The sequence below is a fragment of the Protopterus annectens genome, chromosome 3.part1 (genome assembly GCF_019279795.1).
Source record: "Protopterus annectens isolate FY-2018-M chromosome 3.part1, PAN1.0, whole genome shotgun sequence".
NCBI classification, from domain to species: domain Eukaryota; kingdom Metazoa; phylum Chordata; order Ceratodontiformes; family Protopteridae; genus Protopterus; species Protopterus annectens.
The window spans coordinates 1,865,169,627-1,865,193,507 of NC_056732.1; the positions used below are offsets into that span (position 1 = coordinate 1,865,169,627).

Sequence of the window (23,881 nt, forward strand, 5' to 3'; positions counted from 1 at the left end):
TTCCTACACCTCAGAATAAGTCCAGTGCATTTCAGTGCAGCCTTACCAGCTGTAACTAAAATTTGACCAGAACACTTTTCTGCACGTACACACACACACACACTTTTTCAGAATGGGTGATCAACACAGGGGGATAAATGGCAAGTCTCCAGCTCCAACACTCATCTCCCTAGCTAACAGTAAAGTGCTACCAGTGAGTGAAACTAACACAACAAAAACACACCTCACTCTTTATCTTTAAAATAAGCAAACCTTTAAACATGCAAATGGTAGCAGTTAGCTCTGAAAATTCATCCTCCACTGGGTAGACAACTCTCAGAAAAGGTACTGGTAAAATGTATAAATCCTTACACCAATAAGTAAGACATCATCAACAGACTTTCAAAGTTGAAAAATAACCATGTAAGAGAGCTATACGGTACAACAAAGTGACTATACTGTTATATAAAATAGTAAGCACTCATCTATAAGAGACTTCATACGAGATATGCAGGATAAGCAAATAACTAGACTGGTGAATAAAACAATAAACATCTGACTTTACGTAACAGTTTTTCTAAGACATCATGATAAGGAAGTGAATGACCAGTGTATTCAACAGTGCACACTGATCCATGCGCAATACTTTATATGACATAAGCAGGACACGGAAGTGAATGTGCTGCTGAATAAAACACTAAACACGGATCTTACATGAGATACAAAGAATAAGGCAGGGAACAAACTGCTGCATGACCCAGTGATGACACACCTGTATACAAGACTGTACAGGGCATACAAGGAATAAGGAAGTGACCATACTGGTGCATGATCTAGTAACGATACACATGTACACTTCAACATACAGAAGGTACAAAGAATAAGGCTGTGACCACACTCGTATATAAACCAGTGATGACACACCTGTACACAAGACCTTACAGGAAATATAAAGAATAAGAAAGTGACTGTACTGGTGCATGATCCAGTAGCGACACACATGTACACTTCAACATTCAGAAGGTACAAAGAATAAGAAAGTAACTGTACTAGTGTGTGAACCAGTGATGACACACCTATACACCAGACCTAACATGAGAAACGAAGAATAAAGACGTGACAGTACTGGTACTCTTGTACACGAGACCTTACAGAAGATAACAGGAGGTGAACATACTAGTGCATGAATCACTGATGATGCAGCTGCACATGACACCTTACATGAGATGCAAAGAATAAGGAAGTGACCGTACTGGTGCATGAGTCAGTGACAATACACCGGTACATGAGACATTACAAGAGATGGATGCCATCCAAGTCCAAGGAAGTCATTGTTCCACTGTACTCAGCATTCATCAGACCTATCATTGAGTACAATGTCCCCTTTGGCATGTACCTAACCAGGCATATCCAACAACTGGAACGTCCACAGAGGTTCCTCACTAAAAGAATACAGGGCATAAGTAACAGGCCCTATGCAGACTGCCTCAAAGCCCTATCCCTGTATTCTGTCTCCTACAGACTTTTGAGGGGAGATCTATGCCTGGCATACAGGGCATTTTCAGACCCCACTCCGATGGACCTCCTGCATATCCACAAAACAAAGAGTACCAGAATTACCCATTCTAAAGACTTAAACCTTGCCTGTGATATAAACAGGACCTGCTGGAGAGATAGGCATGTATCCCAGAGACTACTCCGTCTATGGAACAAGCTCCCCACCATTGTGAAGCAGAGTTCCTCCCTAATCCAATTCAAGTGGAACTTGGACAATTGGACTGGGAAACCGGAAATTCATCCCTGGTTTGGCACCTCTCTCTCTCTGATGCAACAGGTAACCTGTAAGTGGTTCATCTCCTAGGCCCATGCACTTATCAAGGGTATCAGAACTTTTCAGAGATTTGGGATGCATGGCTAGGCTTAAAAAGGCCATTGTAGTCATTAGCCTAGCAAATGCCTATGAACCTATAAGGACGTGACTGTACCTGTGCATAACCAGTGATGGTACACCTGCACAAGAGACCTTACAGAAAACACAAAGAATAATGAAGTGACTGTACCGATGCATGAACCAGTGATGATACACCTACACACAAGACCTTACAGAAGATACACAGAATAAGGAAGTGACTGTACCTGTGCATGAACCAGTGATGATACACCTACACACAAGACCTTACAGAAGATACACAGAATAAGGAAGTGACTGTACCTGTGCATGAACCAGTGATGATACACCTACACACAAGACCTTACAGAAGATACACAGAATAATGAAGTGACTGTACCGATGCATGAACCAGTGATGATACACCTACACACAAGACCTTACAGAAGATACACAGAATAAGGAAGTGACTGTACCTGTGCATGAACCAGTGATGATACACCTACACACAAGACCTTACAGAAGATACACAGAATAAGGAAGTGACTGTACCTGTGCATGAACCAGTGATGATACACCTACACACAAGACCTTACAGAAGATACACAGAATAATGAAGTGACTGTACCGATGCATGAACCAGTGATGATACACCTACACACAAGACCTTACAGAAGATACACAGAATAAGGAAGCAACTGTCTGGGGCACAAAACCAGTAATCTTACACCTGTATAAGAGATCTTGTAAAAACTACAAAGAATATGGAAGGGACCCTACTGGTGTATGAAATATTAAGCAATGATATGTAAAACAGGATTGTGAGACCCACAGGATAAGTATTACTGTCTGGTGTATGAAACAGTAATTACTGACCTGTAGAGAAAATTTTATATAAGATATGCAGGACATGGAAGTAACTGTACTGATGTGCAAAACAGTAAGTAGCACTGATCTGTAAAGGAGAGTGTGTGCGAGATACACAAGATAAGGGAGTTACTGGCTGGTGTATAAAACAGCATTCACAGACCTGTACATGAGACCTTATAAGCGATACACAAGACAGGGTTGGTTTATACTTAGTACAGAGGTATAGAGGAGACGTCATGTGAGATACACAGGACAGGGATGGTTTATTCTTAGCACTGAGGTGTACACGAGATGTTATGTGAGATGCACAGGGTAGGGATGACTTATGAAATAGTTAGTTGTACGAGAGACTTTATGTGAGACACACAGATTAACAGCTGATCATACTGGTGTCTGAAATAGTACTTAACAATTAGGACATGAACCATTCCATGAGATTTGCAGGATAAGGAAGTAACTCTACTGGAACATGAAAAAGTAACCACCGACCTGTATACAAGACTTTACATGAGGTATACAATCAAACAATATGTGTATGTTATATATCGACTGAGTTGTACTTTATTTAGATATAACATTTTTTCTTCCCAACATTTCTGTGTAAGTGTTTTTTTTCCCAGCTGGACTAATCCAATCAACAAAATAAATTAAGTATAATCTATATGTAGTGCATGGAACATCACGATTATACTCTAACAACAGTTAAATTACAGGCTTGTTCAGTGCTATTGCAGGGAAAAACTAGACTTCAACAATGCTTACAAGGGTGCTTAACAATTGCTAAGCTCTTGCCAAAACAGATTCATTATCTACAATCTTTGAAAAACTAGATTATAAAAACCCTTCCCAACATACAAAATATGGTATTTCTGATCGAAGATGATATGGTTTTAGGACTAAGTAAACACCTATATTGCCCCAATTGATTATATGCTCTCTAATATTGAGATGGGCTTTCTCACACGTGCCATTTCTATAGATCTTAAGGAGCATTTGAAAATGTGAACCACCAGCTACTATCCGCTCATTACCGAACTGCATCCTCTCAACAGAAGTTTGTATCTTGGTTTCTGACTCTTTCTCTAAGAGCACCTTCAGTTTTCTTCTCAAAGGCTTTGTACTCGTACCAGCACTAATATCAGTGTCTCTCAGAGATCAGTGCTTGGTCCACTACTATTTTCAATATCTTAAAATAGCCTTTCCTCAGACCGTCCCACCTTAAAATGTCTTCTTTAAGCTGACAATACAGTGATCATCAAAGCAAACCAATTCCCTTGTGGATAAGGCATTGGCCTCCTAAACCAGGGACGGTGTGTTAATGTTCTATCGTTTGCTTGGGGGGTTGGTATACTGGATAAGATACTTACCTCCCAGAAACTACATACAAGATTTGATTCAAACCTTTGGAAGGGAAACTGTCCCACAAGTTCAGCTAGCCAGCCTCGCAGTTACTTATGAATCTCATCCTCCAGGAAAACTCCATTTCTACATTTCCATCACAAGCAGCTTGGATGTCCCAGACTTAGTATTTACCTTGCCCTCCCTGGTAATGTCTGATCATAAATTGGCCTCATTCGAAGTAAATATCAGACCTGACCCCCCCCCCCCCCAAAGCAAAAAGGATGACAAATCTCTCCAAAGCAAACTATAGCCTCCAAAGCAATGTCATAAATCATTTCAAACCCCCTGCTACCACTGTCAATGACTCCTACATGGAGGATTACACAAATGCCCTGTACAAACACCTATACAAAATTATAGGCTTGCCTATACCTGAACAAATCAAAACAAGGTCCTGACAAAAAAAGCCACCCTGGTGGACATTAAGCATAAAAGGTTATGCAACTTAAGAACAAGAGGGATATGACTCAGCAGATGAAGAACACCTTCCGCAGCCTGAACAAGCAAATTAGATATCTTGTAAAGTGCACTAAAGCCAATTACAAAGCTAAACTAGCATCCCTAGTAAGGATAATCACAAAGCATTCTTTAGCTACGTCCCTAAAAGGGAAAGCCCAGCTTTGTGCCGAACTAGTAGTGAACAGTACCACTCAAACAGAACCCAAGGACATTACCAACCTTCTAGCAGACAGATTTGGTGCAAACTTCACCCCCTGCCCTCACAGACATACCCCAAAGCATACCAGTTCTCTACCTAGTATCTCCAAAGAGCAGGTCATAACTGCACTAACCATGGCCATAAACACAGTCTCTATGGGACCGGATAACATCCCAGGATGCCTACTAAATGGTCTAAAACAGGACCTAGTGGAACCACTTGGCACTCTCTTCAACCACACTGGCTTTATCCCAGGAATACTAGAAAACAGCAACAGTAATTCCCTTGCTCAAAGGGGGTCCATCAACTGACCCTGGGAACTACAGACCCATAAGCCTAACCCGCCTTATCTGCAAGGCCATGGAGATAATCATCATGGACTTTATTAACAAAGACATAGGTGACCTTCAAACTCTTGACCCAACCCAATCTGACTTTGTTAAAGGTTGATTATGCTTATTAAACCTAGTGGACTTCAAGAATATCACCAAAGCCCTGGATGAAGTCAAAACAGTACATAAAGCCTAGGTTGACTTAGCCAAGGCTATTGACACAATCTCCCACTCAGGCATCATTGAGAACCTCACCCAGCTGAGGGTCTGAATGGAGAGATGATAAACTAGCAAACAAAGGAGAGTAGTATTGCTGGAAATTAATTCATCAAGTCTTGGTGAGCACCTTCATGAAGTAGACCCTGTTTTTTAAAAAATCTCACAAGGTGGACCCTGTTTTTTAAAAAATCTCACCAAGGCGACACTGTAGACTGTATTTTATATAGCGTACATCACAGACAGAAGTAGGTTAAAAACTAAAAGAAAATATCTGGGTGCACAAGACCCAGGATAAAAACGAGCCCAATCCTGGTAGGCACACTGGTGCCAGGACTGGAAAAAATAAAGTAGAAACCTCAAGGCATGGCAACATTCCTACAACGAGGCTAGGCTAGGCCAGGCCCAGGGGGAAGATGGCCCTCCTGCTGCAGAAGAAAGTAGCAGTCCACAAACACTAACAGGCGAAAAAAACGAGTCACAAAGATGGCAGAGTGGACTACTGAAAATAAGAAAGAAATGTATAGTTGCTATAAATGGAAGAAGTCCAGAATTTCCAAACAGAAGATATACAACAAGATTAAGACAGAAGTTAGAATAAAAAAATACTTCCACAAGAAAAACTGCCAGAAGCTTCAAATAAAAATGTGGGTTCGTTAATACAACAGATTTATGAAAAACATTATGTAAACCAAGAAACTTTGGTCCATTTGGTAAAAGCAACTGAGGAAGGTCGAAAATATAAAGAACAAAATCTAGAGACTTTTGAAAGGTATAAAAAAGAAATATGGACACAGGAAAGAAAGATCTGATGTGGTACAGTATTTATGTAAAGGAGAAAAACAAATTAACACAAAAAAGGCAGCCCCAAAAATATTTGAAGGGAAAGGCATTCAGATATGGAAAATTTTACAATAAAAAATGAGATCACAAAGTTGGAATGTAGAATAAAAGATTACTAAAGCAGAATAGAAGTTGAAGTTGTGGAATACTTACGAAGTGAAGGATTTAGAGTAGAAAGTCTAACACAGGTTACATCACAGCAGGATGGAATAATGAGTCCCCAAAGTAAGGAGGAACAGGAGGATCAAGGAATATGGGAAAGAAAAAAAGATTTAGTTGTGGTGCAATATTTATGCAAAGGAGAAAGCAAAATTAGTCAATACCAAAAGAGCAGTACTGAAGATATTTGAAGAGAAATACGGGCAAAGGCATTCAGACATAGGAAATTTTACAATACAAAAAAATAAGAAAACAGAGGAAATGTAGAAGAGAGGATTAGTAATGGAGAAGTTAAAGAAATAGAAACTGAGGTTATGGATTACCTGCAAAGTAAAGGATTTAGTGTAGAAAATCTAACTCAGAAAACATCACAGCAGGATAAAGCAATGGATCCCCACTAAGGTGAAACCAGTGGAGCGGGGAAACATCTGATCAGTTGCCAGAGGAAGATACTTTGGAGCTTTCCAAAGGAAACTAGTACAAATGTTCGGCAAGGGGAGGAACAGGAAACTCTGGCAACTATAATGCAGCCGATGTTGTGGGCTGATAGGCCAGTGACTTCCCATATGAAAGAGCAGTGGATGACACAGGTTGAAGCTGAAGAGAATATGGCACAGGAAGATGCAGTGGAACTATCTATAGATTGCCCACAGGAAATGGAAAACAAAGAATGTGTCCTCAGTTTAGAAGAAAATGAGCCAAGAGAAGAGTTACTTGACTTAATAGAGATGGATAGATATATTAAGATCAATGGAAGAAACAGACTACAGAAAGTCAATTAAAGCCAAAAAATTAGAAGTTGTAATGAAGCAAATTAACACGGTAATAACAAATGAACACAGTAATTACTACAGTCCATAGTGATTTGTGCAATATAACAGAAATAAATAGGATATATTACTGTGCAGCTAAGTTCATAACAGATAAAGCCTTACCACAAAAACACAGAGCAGTAAGGGAAGACATCCAATGCCATCATGGAAGTATCGAATAGAGAAAACAATAAAGCAATTAAGACAAGAAGTGTCACTGTTAGAAGAGTATAAAAGAGGGAACAGATCAACAAAAATACTCAGAAAGATAGACGTGATAAAAGCGATACACAGTATCAGAACAGATCAGGATCTATTGTGGACGATCACAAATAATAAACTAGAAATATCAGCACAGGCAGAAAAACTTAGAAGATATGCAGACAAATATAAAGCAAAAGTAGAAAATAAACAATTTACTGATGACCCAAAAAAGTTTTATAGAGAATTGGGAAACAAGGCAAAAGGAATTAAAACACCATGAAAAATAAAGAAATAGATACAATTTGGAGAAATATCTATGAAGACCCTGTGGAACAAAACAAAGATGCTAAATGGACATGAGAAGTAAAAGAAAGAAGACATGAGAAGTAAAAGAAAGAATAAAAAGTTTAAATATACAGGATATGCAATGGGATGAAGTAATGGCCAGAGAGACTGAAACAATGTTAAGAAAATCCTCTCAAGCCCAGATGCGGTACCAAACTTTTGATTAAAAGTATTAACATCTTTACATGAAGATCTAGCCATGTGTAAGGACTATTTATATGCACACCTCGAACAGACACCAGCCTGGCTAATGACAGGAAAAACAATGCTCCTTCTTAAGAGCAAACCTGCAAGCTATCCTAAAAACTATAGACCAATAACTTTGTTAACTAATAATTCTGATGACGTATAAACTATACACAGGAATTGATGCTGACATTTACAGTCATTTAAAAGCAAACTCAACCATGGCAATAGAACAGAAGGGTAATAAAAAAAGTCACATGGAAGAAAAGATCATTTGTTGTCCATGCTGGTGTGAATGATCCAAGACGTACCTCCTTGGATGACATGAAAAGAGACATGGAAGAGCTCTCCAATCTTGTAGCCCAGGCAGGTATGACCCTAGCCCTGAGTAGCATCCTGCCATTGCCCAGAATGATACCGCAGTACAAGGACAAAATGACTGACTTCAACAATAGGCTAAGCTTCTGGTGTCATTCTAAGGGGATCCAGTATCTGTCTGCCTGGGACGACATGCCGATGCTTTGCCAGAGATGGCCTGCACCTGTCGACCCTGGGATTCTGGATGCTGGCTAAGGCTCTTGCCACCCTTATACTGCCTTTTTTAGGCAAGGTTCAAATGCTAAATTCACCACTGTAACAGGTACAAGCAAGCAAACTCCGAGGGTAATGCTACTCAATACTAGAAGTCTAAACCTCAAAATGCACTCAATCGAGGCACTACTTAAAATGGAGAACATCGACATCTGTGCAGTGACAGAGATGTGGTTCAAGGCTCCAGAGCACCCCTGCATTACCACACCTTTCGGCCACCTAACCTGGACCAAAACACTAAAAGCGGAGGCGTGTCCATATTCATTAAGGATATTCACACCTCCAGGCTAGCTGCTCAACATAATGCATCCAAAATTATTCAAGTGCAACTAACACTGGGCAAGATTGCAATCCAGGTCGTAGCTTGTTACAGATACCCCATCATGCCCCAGGATTCCCACTCTTCATTTCTTAAGATACTGGAAAATATCAAGGTACAACCCAATACCTTAATTATGGGCGATTTCAACTACCCCACCATCAAATGGGAAAACTACTCATAAATTCCAATGCCTTGGATCAGTGTGTCCACACCCCCACCAGGGGCAGCAATATCCTGGACCTGGCCACTGCCAGAGGTCAACTCCTCGCTGGTCAGATCCAACCACAAGTTAATTACCCTAGACATCCATATAACACCCCCACTCCCATTAAGGAAACCACAGTCAAAAACTACTCCAAAGCCAACTTCATGCTTCTTAAGACAGAAGTGGCAAACTTTGCAGACGGAAAATAGAGGTACAACTGCTGAATCTTACACAAATGCACTGTATAAGCACATACATGAGTGCATGGATCGTGCCATCCCCAACATAGCCAAGACAGTATCCTCCAAGCAAAGGAAGCCAATCTGGTGGTCCCCTGCCATACACAAACTCTACAGCAGAAGAAAGAAGCTGTTGTAAAAAAAAAAAAAAAAAAAAAAAAAGAGTAAAATCTCAAGATTGGAGGAACTCCCTGGTCAGCCTCAGCAAGGAGCGGAGATCCCTCATAAAATCCTCCAAAGCCAGTTATGAAAATAAAATCACCACTGATTCCAAAGACAACCACAAAGCATTCTACAGCTATGTCATGAATCTCAATGGCAATACTCAGATCTGCTCTGAACTACAGCACAATGGCACTAAATATAGAGAACCAACCGATATTGCCAACATCCTGGCAGATAGGTTTAGTGCTAACTTTACCCCCCTCTCACCCTCCAAAGGGCCCATCTTAATACCGGAAGAATGCAAAGCCCCTATAATCACGGATGAACAAGTAAAGACTGCACTCTCCAAAGCCAAGAACACAGCATCCATGGCACCAGACATTATCCCAGGTTGGGTACTGCAAGAACTACAGAAGGCACCCCAACTGAGTACCATGTTCAATCATAGCCTCACCTCAGGTTATGTGCCTACTGAATGGCGCACAGAGACTGTTATCCCTCTCCACAAAGGGGGTGCCACCATGGACCCCGGAAACTACAGCCCCATTAGCCTGACGAGCCTGGTCTGCAAGGCCATGGAATGTATCATCTTGGAGCTTATAAACAAAGACATAGGTAACCTCCAAACCCTGGACCCCACTCAGTTTGGGTTTGTAAAAGGTAGATCATGTCAACTAAACCTGACTGACTTCTTTGAAACAGTCACTAGAGCTGTAGACAAGGGCAAGGTACTGCACACAGCCTATCTTGACCTCGCCAAGGCTTTCAATACCATCCCCCACTCTGGAATTATAGATAAACTCACTAAACTGGGCATAAATCCCTATGTCACAAGATGGGTGGCCAACTGGCTCACTGACAGAACCCACACAGTAAAAGTAGCCAACTCCAAGTCTGACTTCAGACCAGTGACAAGTGGAGTACCACACGGTTCGGTCCTGGGACCTCTCCTGTTCGGCATCTACTTCTCTGAAGTGCAGGCCAACACAGAAGGTCTTTGGCTAACAAAGTTCACAGATAACTGCAAACTGGGAGCCATAATAAAATCACCTAATGATGTAGATATTCTACAAAAGGGCCTCACGGAGACAGATGCTTGGTGTCAAAGTCATGGTCTCAAGCTCAATGCCAAGAAGTGCATTGTCATCCCCTATGGGAAAATCTCAGTACCCATGAACTACCACATAGGCGGTAGCTCACTAAACACTGAAAGTGTGATAAGAGACCTCGGGACACAGGTGGACAGTAGTCTCTCCTTTGATAACCACATTGCCACAGTAGTCAGGAAAGCCTTCTATGTGGCACACCTCATCACAAAAGGGTTCTCGTCTAGAAAAAAGGAGGTCATTGTTCCTCTCTACTCATCTCTCATCAGACCCATTATAGAGTAGAATGCCCCGTTTGGCATGTATCTCACAAGACACCTACAACAATTGGAAAGGCCACAGAAATACCAGACTAAGAGGATTACCGGCCTCAAACAGATGCCATACGCATACTGCCTCAAAAATCTCCAACTCTACTCTATTGCATATCGCCTACTCAGAGGCGATCTCTGCCTAACATACAAAGCTATGTCAAACCCAGAGCTGTTGGACATGCTACACTTAAAGAAATCTCAATCTCTCCGAACCACTCGCTCCAGGGACCTAAACCTTGTCACCACAATAAACAGAACATGCTGGAGGGAGAGATTCTTGTCCCAGAGACTTTCCATACTCTGGAACAAACTATCCATTCATGTCAAGCAAAGCTCCGCATTGGCCCCCTCTAAGAAAAATATTGACGTCTGGATGGGAAATAGAAAATTCATCCCAGGGATCATGTCTGCAGCACTGCTTGACAGGGGCACAGGAAAATAATTTTCTTGGGTGGCGAACGCCAGGGAACCTTTTTGGCTAGGCTTATATAGGCCCCAAAGCCGATAGCCTAGTACCAACCTATGATCCTAAATAAAGTCATAATGGAGAACTGTAAAAAGGGGAAGAACCCAAGTATAGCATGAATAGACTACAAAAAAAGCATTTGACAGTATCCCACACTCATGCATAAAAGACTGCTTAAAAATGTGTAAGATCCACCCTACACTGATTGATTACATTACAGCGACCATAAACAGTGGCAAACCACTTTACAGTTAAGCCATGATAAAGGACAAAATTATTATTCCAGGGATAAAAATTCAAAGGGGGATATTCCAGGGTGGCTGTCACCACTGCTCTTTTGTCTTGCCCTTAACCCATTAAGCCATCTACTTAACAGATTAGGCCATGGCTATAATTTGGCTCCCAGAAAACAACAGTATACAGATTTATCATCTTCTTTTTGTAGATGATTTAAAACTGTATAGTTTATCAGATGAGGAACTGAAAGCACACCTGAGAGTGGTCAAAACATTCTCATATAATATAGGAATGACATTTGGTCTTGATAAATGTGCAAAAGCAACCTTTAAAGCAGGAAAACTACAACATCAAGAAAACATTAGCCTGGGACAGGAATACGATATAAAACATTAGCCTGGCACAGGAATACGGTATAAAACCTTAGCCTGGCACAGGAGTGCGACATAAAACCTTAGCAGTCTGGCACAGGAGTGCGACATAAAACCTTAGCAGTCTGGCACAGGAGTGCGATATAAAACCTTAGCAGTCTGGCACAGGAGTGCGACATAAAACCTTAGCAGTCTGGCACAGGAGTGCGACATAAAACCTTAGCAGTCTGGCACAGGAGTGTGACATAAAACCTTAGCAGTCTGGCACAGGAGTGCGACATAAAACCTTAGCCTGGCACAGGAGTGTGATATAAAACCTTAGCCTGGCACAGGAGTGTGATATAGAACCTTAGCCTGGCACAGGAGTGTGACATAAAACATTAGCCTAGGACAGGAATACGGTATAAAACATTAGCCTGGCACAGGAGTGCGACATAAAACCTTAGCCTGGCACAGGAGTGCGACATAAAACCTTAGCCTGGCACAGGAATGCGATATAAAACCTGGGGCAGGAGTGCGATATAAAACATTAGCCTGGGACGGGAGTGCGATATAAAACATTAGCATGAGACAGGAATGTGATATAAAAGAACCTGAGGAAGAGGTAGTGTGTAAAAATTTGGAAATTAATGAAGGATCAACAATAAAAAAGGAACAAATGTGAATAAAACTCAGTAAGGAACATTTTAGAAGACTTAAACTACTACTGAAAACAGCACTGACATTTGCTCTTCCTGTCCTAACTTACAGTTTTGGAGTGACTAACTGGTCCCAAAAGCTGTTGGCATAGTTTGGATAGGAAAACAAGAAGGATGCTTCATGCTCATCAAATGATTTATAGAGATCAGTGCATACCAAGACTATATATTCCCAATTCTGAAAGAGGGATGGGCCTCCTCGAAATTGATTACATGTATAGATTTGCAATAGTGGGATTGCAGACATATCTGCTGACCTCACAAGACCCAAATGTAGTGAAAGTTTTGAAAATGAGGAGAATAAATCTAAGATGACTTCTCTGCTTAGTTTAGCAGAAGCATATTGGCATGAAGCTGAAATGGGTGAATTTAAACCAAAAGATGAAAGGTTGGTATTGGCTGCCCAGGATAGTGGACTATGTACACAAGTCCACTGAACAATTGGGAGAAACAGATAAATGTAGGTTTTATAAAACAGAATTGGAAACAGTTGCTAGTTGTGATATACTAATGGCAAAAGGACTGTATACGGGGATTGTGCAAACATTATAATATTGAAGTAGCTGAAAAAACACTGGAAACATGAGCCATAAAGCATCATAGAAAACTATGAAGTTTATATCACATGGGATCACCCATTACCAACAGTTCATAAAACAGATGCAAGAAAACCAGACAAGTAATCCATGAAAAGAACACAAAAGTAGCATTGATCATTGAAATCACTACATCTAACGACTACAGTGTCTTACGGACAGAGAGACACAAAGTCATAAAACACCAGGATTTGCAGGCAGAGATGAGGGCAATGTGTAAGAAAGATACCCAGACAGTTCCAGCAGTAGTAGCAGCAACAGGTCATATAAAAAAAGAATTTACAATCATACTTAGATATGTTACTGACACATGCAACTCCATACGAACTGCAGAAGGGGTCACTACTAGGCATATTGCAGGAGTTTTGAAGAGCACTTTTGCCCAACATCAAAGATTGAAACAATATACTGATTTCATTAACTTCAATCATACTTTGACTTAGGAATGGGGTCCATTCCCGTCATCGTATCAGAAACCCAGGAGGAATTTAAAACTGGGGATTAACCTATATGTCACTAGATGGGTGGCTAACTGGCTCACCGACAGAACGCATGCAGTCAAAGTTGGAGATTCCACTTCTACCCGCAGACCAGTTCCCAGTGGTGTACCACAAGGATCTGTGGTGGACCCCCTGCTCTTTGGAATCTATTTCTCAGAGGTCTAGGTGAAAATAGATGGCCTGAGGCTTACCAAGTTTGCTGATGACTACAAACTGGGTGTAGTCATCCCCCAACAATGTTGACATACTACAAAAAAGGGCTTACACAGGCAAATAAGGCATGGACTTAATGCATTATCATCTCTTTTGGCAAAGGGGAAGTCCTTGCAAATTGCAATCTTAACAGTCCCCCCTAAGCTCAAACCTGGTGGCGAGAGATTTGGGAACAAAGGTTGACAGAAACCTTAACCTCGACCATCATGTATCCACAGTGGTAAGGAAGGCCTTCTACATTCCACATCTCATAAGTAAGGGCATCGCACCCAGAGCCAAGGATGTTATTAATTCCCCTGTACTTATCACTGATCAGGCCACTAATATAGTACAACGCTCTCTTCTGCAGGTACCTCACCAGACACCTGGAGCAGCTGGAGAGTTGTCAGAGGTTTCTCACTAAGAAAATTCAGGGCTTTCAACACATGACCTACATGAACAGACTGAAGGCCCTGTCACTGTACTCTGTATCTTACAGGCTACTGAGAGGCGACTTGTGCCTGGTCTACAGAGATATCTTGGACCCTGCCCTAATGGAAATGCTGCATATCCACTAGTCAAATGGGAAAAGATTCACTGACTCTAAGAATCTTAATCTAGCCTAGTTCACATAAAACAGTGCTCCTCAATGATCCTGTTTAAGCATAACTTAGACAACTGGATGGGATACCGTAAATTTAACTCGGGGGTGTCACCTATGTCCCTGTTGGATAAGAGCAGTTGGTGCTGATCACAGACTCGCACTGCAAATATAGACCATACAACCTGGTCAATAAGGGAACAAGGGTATAACATGGCTAGGCTTATAAAGACCCTAGAGTCAATAGCCTAGTAACCTCCTATGAACCTATGTACATAAATTATATGCATCAAAATAACTTAGCTCTTCTCTGGAAGGGGCTAAAAAATAAATTAAACTGTACTTCTACAGTTAACAATCCACAATGCTGTTCAACACTTTAAATGATCTCCAGTTCTTCACTTATCTTGGGAGAGAACAATTTCCTGTTACGCAATACAAAGACCTAAACTCACATTAGATCAATTACTATCATTCCTCACTCACTTTGAACTTCAAGTACAAAAAGCTCTATTTCAATGACACGTAACTTACACTATTTCCAATCTACTCATAAAGGGATCCAGGCACCCCCCCTGCAATCAATGTACTACTGCCTTGGCTGGACCACTTTCTATCCTTTCTTTATAAGACACTTGTTTGCTGTAGCATAGACTAGATCCAGGCCTGCTGAATCTAGCTTTGTTTGTATGCTTATTGTTTGTTTGCTTGTTATTTCCCTGAAACGCTAATTCCACCTAAAATGTGGCTTTTCAGCGCTTCTGTGGATCCCTAGATATATCTGCATTGCTTACTGTACTTATTTCCTTGTTTCACTTGAAAGAAAGTTACTGTTTGTCATTTTTGCATTTAAGTTACCTGGCACTTGCCCACTAAAGTAATTATACAAGTCAGCACTAAAAAATTTAAAAGCACTACACCCTCACAAACTCCCCTTGAGTACCTTGTTCCCCATTGGCCCTTTTTTCAATTATAAAGGAATTCCCAATACTATTCTAGCATGTCCAAAGGTCAGTTGTCAATCTCCTCTCCGGTCCAGCTGGTGAATCTAGGAATCTTGAGGCAATGTTACAACTGCCTCATGTACACAGACAACCCTCTCCTCCTCGCAACAAATTCCAACACATGTGAGAGATGCAACCATATAGCCATACTGGAGGCTAAGCTCTCTCAACTCAGTACTGGCGGAACCAGTCAAGAGGAGAAGGAAACCACACTCACTACAATTCCAGTCTCACATAGACCTACCATGACAGCAAACCAAACACATAAACACACAAAAACATACTCGGATGCTCTAAATAAAAATCTGCCTAAGCAGCAGAGACCTCCAAAGCAGACACCCAAGCAACCGCTACCCCAAAACAAAACACGTGCAACACATAGCTCAGAAAGCCAGTGTGCCGAACAGTCACAGCCCTTAAGGCTAAACAACTCACCTGATACACTTGTAATAGGTGACTCTATCGTCAGGCACACTGACGTCCCGCTCACCAGGCTGAACAAGGAGAAGGTCACGGTAAGCTGCCTGTCGGGCGCTAGGATCCACCACATAACACAAGCACTCAGGTCACTCCAAGGCAAGTACAAATATGACACAGTCATTGTCCATGCTGGTGTGAACGACCTGAGACGTACCTCTCTGGACTACATGAAAAGAGACATAGAGGAGCTCTCTGATTATGTAGCCCAGACAGGTATGACCCTGACCTTGAGTAGCATCTTACCCTCACCAAGAATGACGCCACAATATGAAGACAAGATGATCAATTTCAACAATTGGCTTAAGTACTGGTGTCATTCAAAGTGGATCCAATGCCTGTCAGCCTGGGATGACATGCTCGACAAGCCACGATGCTTCGCTAGGGACGGCTTGCACCTGTCACCCCTGGGCTTTTGGATATTGGCAAAGGCTCTTGCTACCCCCATAGTGCCTTTTTTAGGCAAGGCTCAAAAGACAAACCCACCTCCATAGGTATCACAAGGGATAAGAAACTAAGAGTAATGCTACTCAATGCCAGAAGTCTAAACCTCAAGATGCACGCACTCAAAACTCTCCTTAGCATGGAGAACATCAATATCTGTGCAGTAACAGAAACCTGGTTCAAGGCTCCCGAGAGCACCCCAGCACTACCAGGTTATACTTCACACCATGCTTTTCGGCCCCAAAACTTGGAATGAACCACAAAAGGAGGGGGAGTATCAATATTCGTCAAAGATACCCACACCTCCAGGTTGGTGGCACAGCACGAAGCATCAGAGACTATCCATGTGCAACTAACAGTGGGTAAAACTGCCTTCCAGTTTATAGCCTGCTACAGACCACCCTGCCAAACCCAGGAACCCCACTCGGCCTTCCTGAGAACACTAAAAAATATGAAGGTCTCTCCAAACACCATTATATTGGGCGACTTCAACTACCCAAACATAGACTGGGAGCATTACTCTAGCTCCAACACCCTAGCCCAAAGGTTCCTAGAATGTATAAACTCAAATGCTATGGGACAACTTGTTACCACTCCCACAAGAGGGGAAAACATACTGGACCTGATCATCACCAACATGGGGAATCTATGCTCCAGACCAGAAGTGTATCCCTCACTGGTAAGATCAGACCATAAACTAACCTCGCTGGATATTCACATCCCGACTCCACCCCCTGACCTGAAAACCACAGTGAAAAACTTCTCTAAAGCAAATTTCACACTCCTCAAAACCGAGGTGGAATCCTTCAAAGCCCCTGAGCCTGTGGAAAATACGGCCCAGACCACAGAATCCTTTATAAACGCATTCTATGAACACCTTCAGGAATGCATGGATCATGCAATCCCAAATAAAACCAAGACCCAATCCTCCAAAGGCAGACGTCCTGTCTGGTGGACCCCAGCCATAAACAAACTATACAATAGAAGGAGGAAGCTACTACATGATAGAGCAAAATCCCAAAAAGGGAAGGCATCTCTGATCAGTATTAGCAAAAAACTATGGGCACTCATAAAATCGTCTAAGGCCAGCTTCGAGAGAAAAATTGCACAGGACACTAAGGATAATCACAAGACTTTCTTTAGTTATGTTAGGAACCTGTGTGGGAATTCCCAGATATGCTCAAAATTAGTCCAAAATGACAAAAAATACACCGAACCCACAGACATTGCCAACATCCTAGCGGACAGGTTCAGCACAAACTCCCCCCCCCCTCCCCACCAAAAGGGCAAATATCTATCCCAGCAGAGTGCTGCCCCCCTGACATCTCAGATGCTCAGGTAACAGCTGCCCTCTCCAAAGCAAAAAACACAGCATCAATGGGACCAGACGGTGTCCCAGGCTGCATCCTACATGAACTCCAAGAAGAGCTAAACCCAAACATAAAAGTACTGTTCAATCTCAGCCTTACTACAGGATATGTACCCAAAGAGTGGCGTACAGCAATAGTGGTCCCTCTCCACAAAGGTGGTGCCTCAACGGATCCTGGAAACTATTGCCCCATAAGCCTGACTAGCTTGGTCTGCAAAGCTATGTTAAGGATCATCATGGACCTCATAAATAAAGATATTGGGGACCTACAGACACTGGATCCTACCAAGTTCGGCTTTGTTAAGGGCAGATCCTGCCTCTTAAACCTGGTTGATTTCTTTGAAACAGTCACCAAGGCCATTGACGAGGGGAAGGTGGTCCACACAGCCTAACTGGACCTCGCAAAAGCCTTCAATACAATACCCCACTCGGGCATTATAGATAAGCTCACCAGCTTAAATATAAACCCCTATGTCACTAGACAGGTTGCAAACTGGCTCAAGGACAGAACCCACATGGTTAGAATTGCTGGAGCCATGTCAGACTCCCAACCAAACAAGTGGCGTCCCACATGGCTCAGTCCTGGGACCTCTCTTGTTCGGTATATATTTCTCGGAGGTACAGGCCAACACGGAAGGACTGTGGCTGACCAAGTTCACAGATGACTGCAAACTGGGTGCCATAATCGACTCTCCAGCCGACACAAGCATCCTCCAAAAGGGCCTCATAGAAACAGACAACTGGTGACAGAGCCATGGCCTCAAGCTAAACGCCAAAAAGAGTATAGTCATCCCCTTTGGCAAAAACAAAGTGCCCAGAAATTACCACATAGGTGGTAATCCATTAAGTACAGAAGAAGTAATTAGGGACCTGGGGACCCAAGTTGATCGCAGTCTCTAATTTGACAACCACGTAGCCAAAGTGGTTAGAAAAACATTTTATAAAGGCCACCTAATCATGAAGGGATTCACATCTAGATAAGGGGAGGTCATCGTGCCTCTTTACTTATCCCTCATCAGGCCCATAATCGAGTACAATGCCCCTTTTGGGATGTACCTTACCAGACACCTGCAGCAACTGGAAAGACCCCAAAAGTACCTCACCAAGAGGATCAAAGGGCTCAAACAGATGCCATATGCTGCCCAGTTAAAGAAACTCCAGCTCTACTCAGTGGCATACCGCCTGCTCAGAGGCAATCTGTGCCTGACGTATAAAGCCATGTCCAACCCGGAATTAATGGACATGCTGCACCTCAGAAAATCCAAATCCCATCGAGCCACGCTCGAGAGACTTGAACCTCAGCACTGAAATAAATAGGACATGCTGGAGGGACAGATTCATAACCCAGAGGCTCCCTTCACTCTGCCTAACCTGGACTGGGATTTTATTCCAGAGTCCCTCATTGACTCTCTTCAAGAGGAATCTTGATGAGTGGATGGGAGATCATAGATTTACCCCGGGTATCACTTCTGTGTCACTGTTAGACAGAGGCACAGTATACTAACCTCGAAGAAGGGCATAGCAAAATTAATTTAAAATGGGTGGCGAAAGCCAAACACACTCTGGCTAGGCTTATAAATGCCCTAGGGCAGATAGCCTAGTATGAACCTATGAACCTGCATCCTTATAAATAAGTAAATAAAAACATCCAAGTCCGACAACACAGCCCCACGGCATAACCTTTTTTAAGTCTAACTGGCTACCTTTCAAAGACAGAGAAACATTTCTACTAAATCAAAATCTTCCAATCGGTCCAGCAATGCCCACTGCTAAAGAACAACCTGTGAATAAGAAGGATTCCCTACTCCATCACAAATACAATTACTACCTCTCAAATCAGACCTAAATATTACCCGTCACTTACAGAAAAATCATTCACAAAATAGATGCGGACTCCTGGAACAATGTCCCACACAAAATCAGGTAAATAACCATACTATAAACCTTCAGAAAAGAAATAAAGCAGCTCAAAAACTAACTGTAACTGTTTTATAAGCATGGTTGAGTAATTAGTCTATATTTTTTGCTTGTTTTATCTTTTTATGTTAAGAAACTCTGTTTTATATATGTGTATACACACACACACACACACACACACACACACACACACTCTTTCACAACCTCCATTAATATAACAATGCAATGTACCTTTGAATGTAAATGTAAACTACTTTTCTTAAACTGTAAACTACTTTTCTTAATAGCTTGTATTTTACTCTCTCTGCTTCTTATCGTTGACAAATGACATGAGTCGTACCTAAAATGGTCTACAGATGAGTGTACCTTACCCCAATTAACAAACAAATGGTATATAAATAAACAGGGAGTGATATTAAAGGTCTGATACTGAATCAGTACTTCCATCATATTCTCCTGGTACTACAGTGTGAAAACTATCCAGTCATGGAGTTTTGTCCGGTTTCGCTGCATTCAGACCACCTAGGATTGCAGTGTTCTATATTCATCTATTTTTCCTACTCAGCACTGCTTTCTTCACACACACCCAGCCGTGGACAGTGCCAGAAAGACAAGTGACATAATACTGCAGCTCTCTGTGTGCTCAGCATTTCTCATTACCAGTTTCACTGTCCTGTGTTCCATCCCCAACATCTCTGACTGCATCATTAAAGAATGCAACAAGGTTCTGGCCTTCTGACTTCAGTATTAAAGCAACAGTAAAACTTATAAACTGAAATATGTTACCATGGCAATAGACTCAGTGTTCCGATTCTGTAATCTGCTATTTTATACACTTGGCAGGATTGCACTTCTTTTTAAACAGTTATGCAAAGGTCAGTACTGCTTTCTCATGGATCTTAGATCTCCAGTGTAGTTCTCTGCTGGCATGCCTTTTATGAGCGGTCTGTACATGCCCCAAAGTTTCATCCCACAACCCCAAAACATTCCAGAGGTGAAACAGAGTTTGTCTATGTTGTTCAGTAGTGTAAATGCTGTGTGAAAGTAAGTCAAGTGTGTCCATCCTGTGGGGGTGGTTATGCCCTGTTCAGCATTATTTGTTCTGCAAGCAGGTAATTATACAATGAATGATAGGACAAGCATATGTTTTATATGGACTCTCTGACACAAGTACTACAGCTTAATAATATGCAAAGACTTGTGCAGACACAATCACACCTGCCAGAGTCCTCCTTAAACAAATATACAAATGGGAAAAGGGTTCTTTTCTGATTTACATTCCTGCTTCTTGGGAAAAGGGTTATTTTCTGAGTTAAATTCCGGGTCTACTTTATTTACACGAAAGCTTAAAACAGCGAATGCATATGCATCAAACCGAGAAACCATCGAAACACAATAAAAATGGAACTACACACCAAACATGACATGTAACAGCTGTAGGCAGGGGGGCAAGCCCCCTGCACCCGCTACTTAAATATACCAACTCCGAGATCGCACTACATTTAAGTAAACGGAAATCTCCACCTATGGAGATTTCCGTTTACAGTTTTCGACGGTTCGCACTTTTGATGCATATGCATTCGCTATTTTAAGCTTTTGCGTAAATAAAGTAGACCCATATTCCTGCTTCCTGACATCCTTTCTTGTTTATTTTTCTTTAAAATTATTTTGTTAATTTTTACAGAACATAACAGTACAGTACAGGCTAACAATATCTGTCTATCTCCATCAGCTGCTATGTACATAACAACCTTTCTGTATAACCAGGTAGGAGATCTCTGAAGCATCAAAGCTAAAGTCATTTAAGGTTACCTCTCAACAGCTTGAAGTGAAAGTTTCACCTGATGCATTTGTATTACTTCTGTTAAAACTATTCTTAATACGACGACCACAATTTTATACTTTCTGCCCTTAGTTGTGTAGTCTGTACCACAGTCTTCATAAACTAGGCAAGAAAGCCAAAAATGCAGAAACATGATTTGGAAATATAAGCAAGCTAACAACAAAAAAGGTACTATTGCTTATGTGCAAGTAACCTGTTGACAAAACTAGGTTTTCTGTTGTGCTGTGTGTGTCTGTGACGGTGCCCTTAACCAAAACTCAGGTTTGCACTCCACAGGTGCCAAACTTTTTGCTTGATGTGATCCAGTCACAATGCTTTAGAATTTGGTGAATGTCATGATTTATTTATTTAATCTGATATATTTTATCACAGCAAAAATGCATATATTCATAAAAGTTAGATAACTGAAAATATTTAATACAAAATATTACTGAAGAAAAAAAACAGCTATTACTACAAGAGAAACAGCACACTTCATTGTTAGTTTTTTTTTTTGTTTTGTGTGTGTGTGTGTGTGTGTGTGTGTGTGTGTGCGCACCTTTCTGCATTCCTGCTTTCAAGTAATTATTCAGAGAAAATGAGTTTTCACTGAAGCTTTAAGGGCACTACTCGTCTGTTTCCACTAAACCTCTCAGTGTACTATGCAGCTTCTCCACACCAACACAAAGTGCTGAATTCAGAATCACAATCGCTGCCCTTTACATTTCAGGGCCAGAATCATAACACTTACTTATTTACCATAAACAGGAATGCTGAACTAGGATTCTAAAGAATGAAATTGTGGTTGATCCAGGATTCTAAAGAATGAAATTATGTCTTCAAAACAGATGAAATCAGGGAATTAAACCTATGATTTTTTATGTGCAATTTCTTGTCAGCATGATTTCTTTATAATTTTCCTGATGCATATACTAATGCACAATTAAAACAGAGTCTGTGTAGGGATCACCCAGTAAAGAAAATTGACAGCTTTACAAGTAGGAAATATGACAAGAAACACAGGTGGCCAACAATGAGTGCTGTTGCATAAAAATGCCAACATGCATGAAAATCTTTTTTTTTTTTTTTTATCAGTAAGTTAAGATTTGTGATCTTGCTATTTTTTCTCAGAAAAATATAAAAATTAATGTCCCTGAACATAAACATTTTTTTTCTGTAGAACATAAGTCTTTATAATACCTTCATCCCAACCCAGCAGCACAAACTACACCATTCACAAACACAAGGCCTGCTGCCTCAGATCTGAACAACAAATATTAGTTGTTAGAGAAAGATTTTATAATTGGCTCAGACCTTACCTCCAGCTTCATGATGACTCACACTGTTGAAGAAATCAAGAAACTAACGACTGTAAGGGTTATCAGATGAGTGACAACAATCACAAAAAAGAAAAAAAATCTAAGTAATTCTGTGCTCAACAGCCAAAGTTGTCTCAACTTTTTCAAGCAAATACTTCCTGTGTGTCTAAGAACTGTGTCCCTACACAGATCTTCCAATCTAATTAATATTCATGAGCTAATGCTGTGAGGAAATAACACAAAGGAGGGGTTTGTATAAATATTTAATGAGATAGGCTTGTACATCCCGCTTTAACCTTCCACTGCCAGGATATCTTTACTGCATGCATCTGTTTCTGTGAGCAAAGCAAAGCAGAGCAGGGCAGGTTGTGTACATTTCTTCTTCTGTGTGTGTTATTTCTACAGAGTGTAACACATGGTCCTGTGTCTGATCCTCAACCCCTCAAACTGCAAACACTCCCAACAAAAGACGTTACTAGTCTTCTGAGTTTGGCATAAACAATGCAAAGAAAGGAGTAATCCTGAGCTTTGTTAGTGTAGTGCATAAACAGTCACTTCTCAGGTGCCCTGCCTAATTACATTCAGTCTGATTGGGTTCAACAATGTTGTAAGGTAGATCCAAAATGTAAAAGCAGTCCATGTCAGTCTGCAAACTGCATGATAAACAATAAATAAATAAGTGTTAAATCCCCACACAGTGCAGTTTGTTTAGTCACTGCTGATTACAGAAATACAGACTTTTCAAGATAGAGAAGGCAAAAGGGACTGCTTGGCTGAACAAATTTTTTAAGTTCCTTGCCTTCTCCATAAGTTGAATATCCTACTTAACCAACACAATAATAATAATAATTACAATAAAAATGCTTCCTTGTTATCTGTCGTGATCATTATAGCTTGTATCTTCTAATCATGGTCTCTATTACTCGTGAATTTTTTAAAAGATAAGTACTCTGCAGATTCCCTTACAGTGCTTAAATGGTTCTCTCATTTCCTTTCTGTCTTCCTCCTACATGACTGTACATATTAAACCCTC

At 41.2% G+C, this 23,881-nt stretch overlaps 1 protein-coding gene across 1 annotated transcript in view; it reads right to left on the reverse strand.

Annotated features, from left to right (window-relative positions):
* Positions 1-22,990, reverse strand: part of LOC122798781 (zinc finger protein 271-like) — a 264,665-nt gene extending 241,675 nt beyond the window's left edge. The window contains exon 1 of the mRNA XM_044067891.1: positions 22,849-22,990. Coding sequence (XP_043923826.1) covers positions 22,849-22,860 — 12 coding nt within the window. The 5' untranslated portion in view covers positions 22,861-22,990. The remainder of the gene's footprint in view (positions 1-22,848) is intronic.
* Between the last annotated feature and the right edge of the window lie 891 nt (positions 22,991-23,881).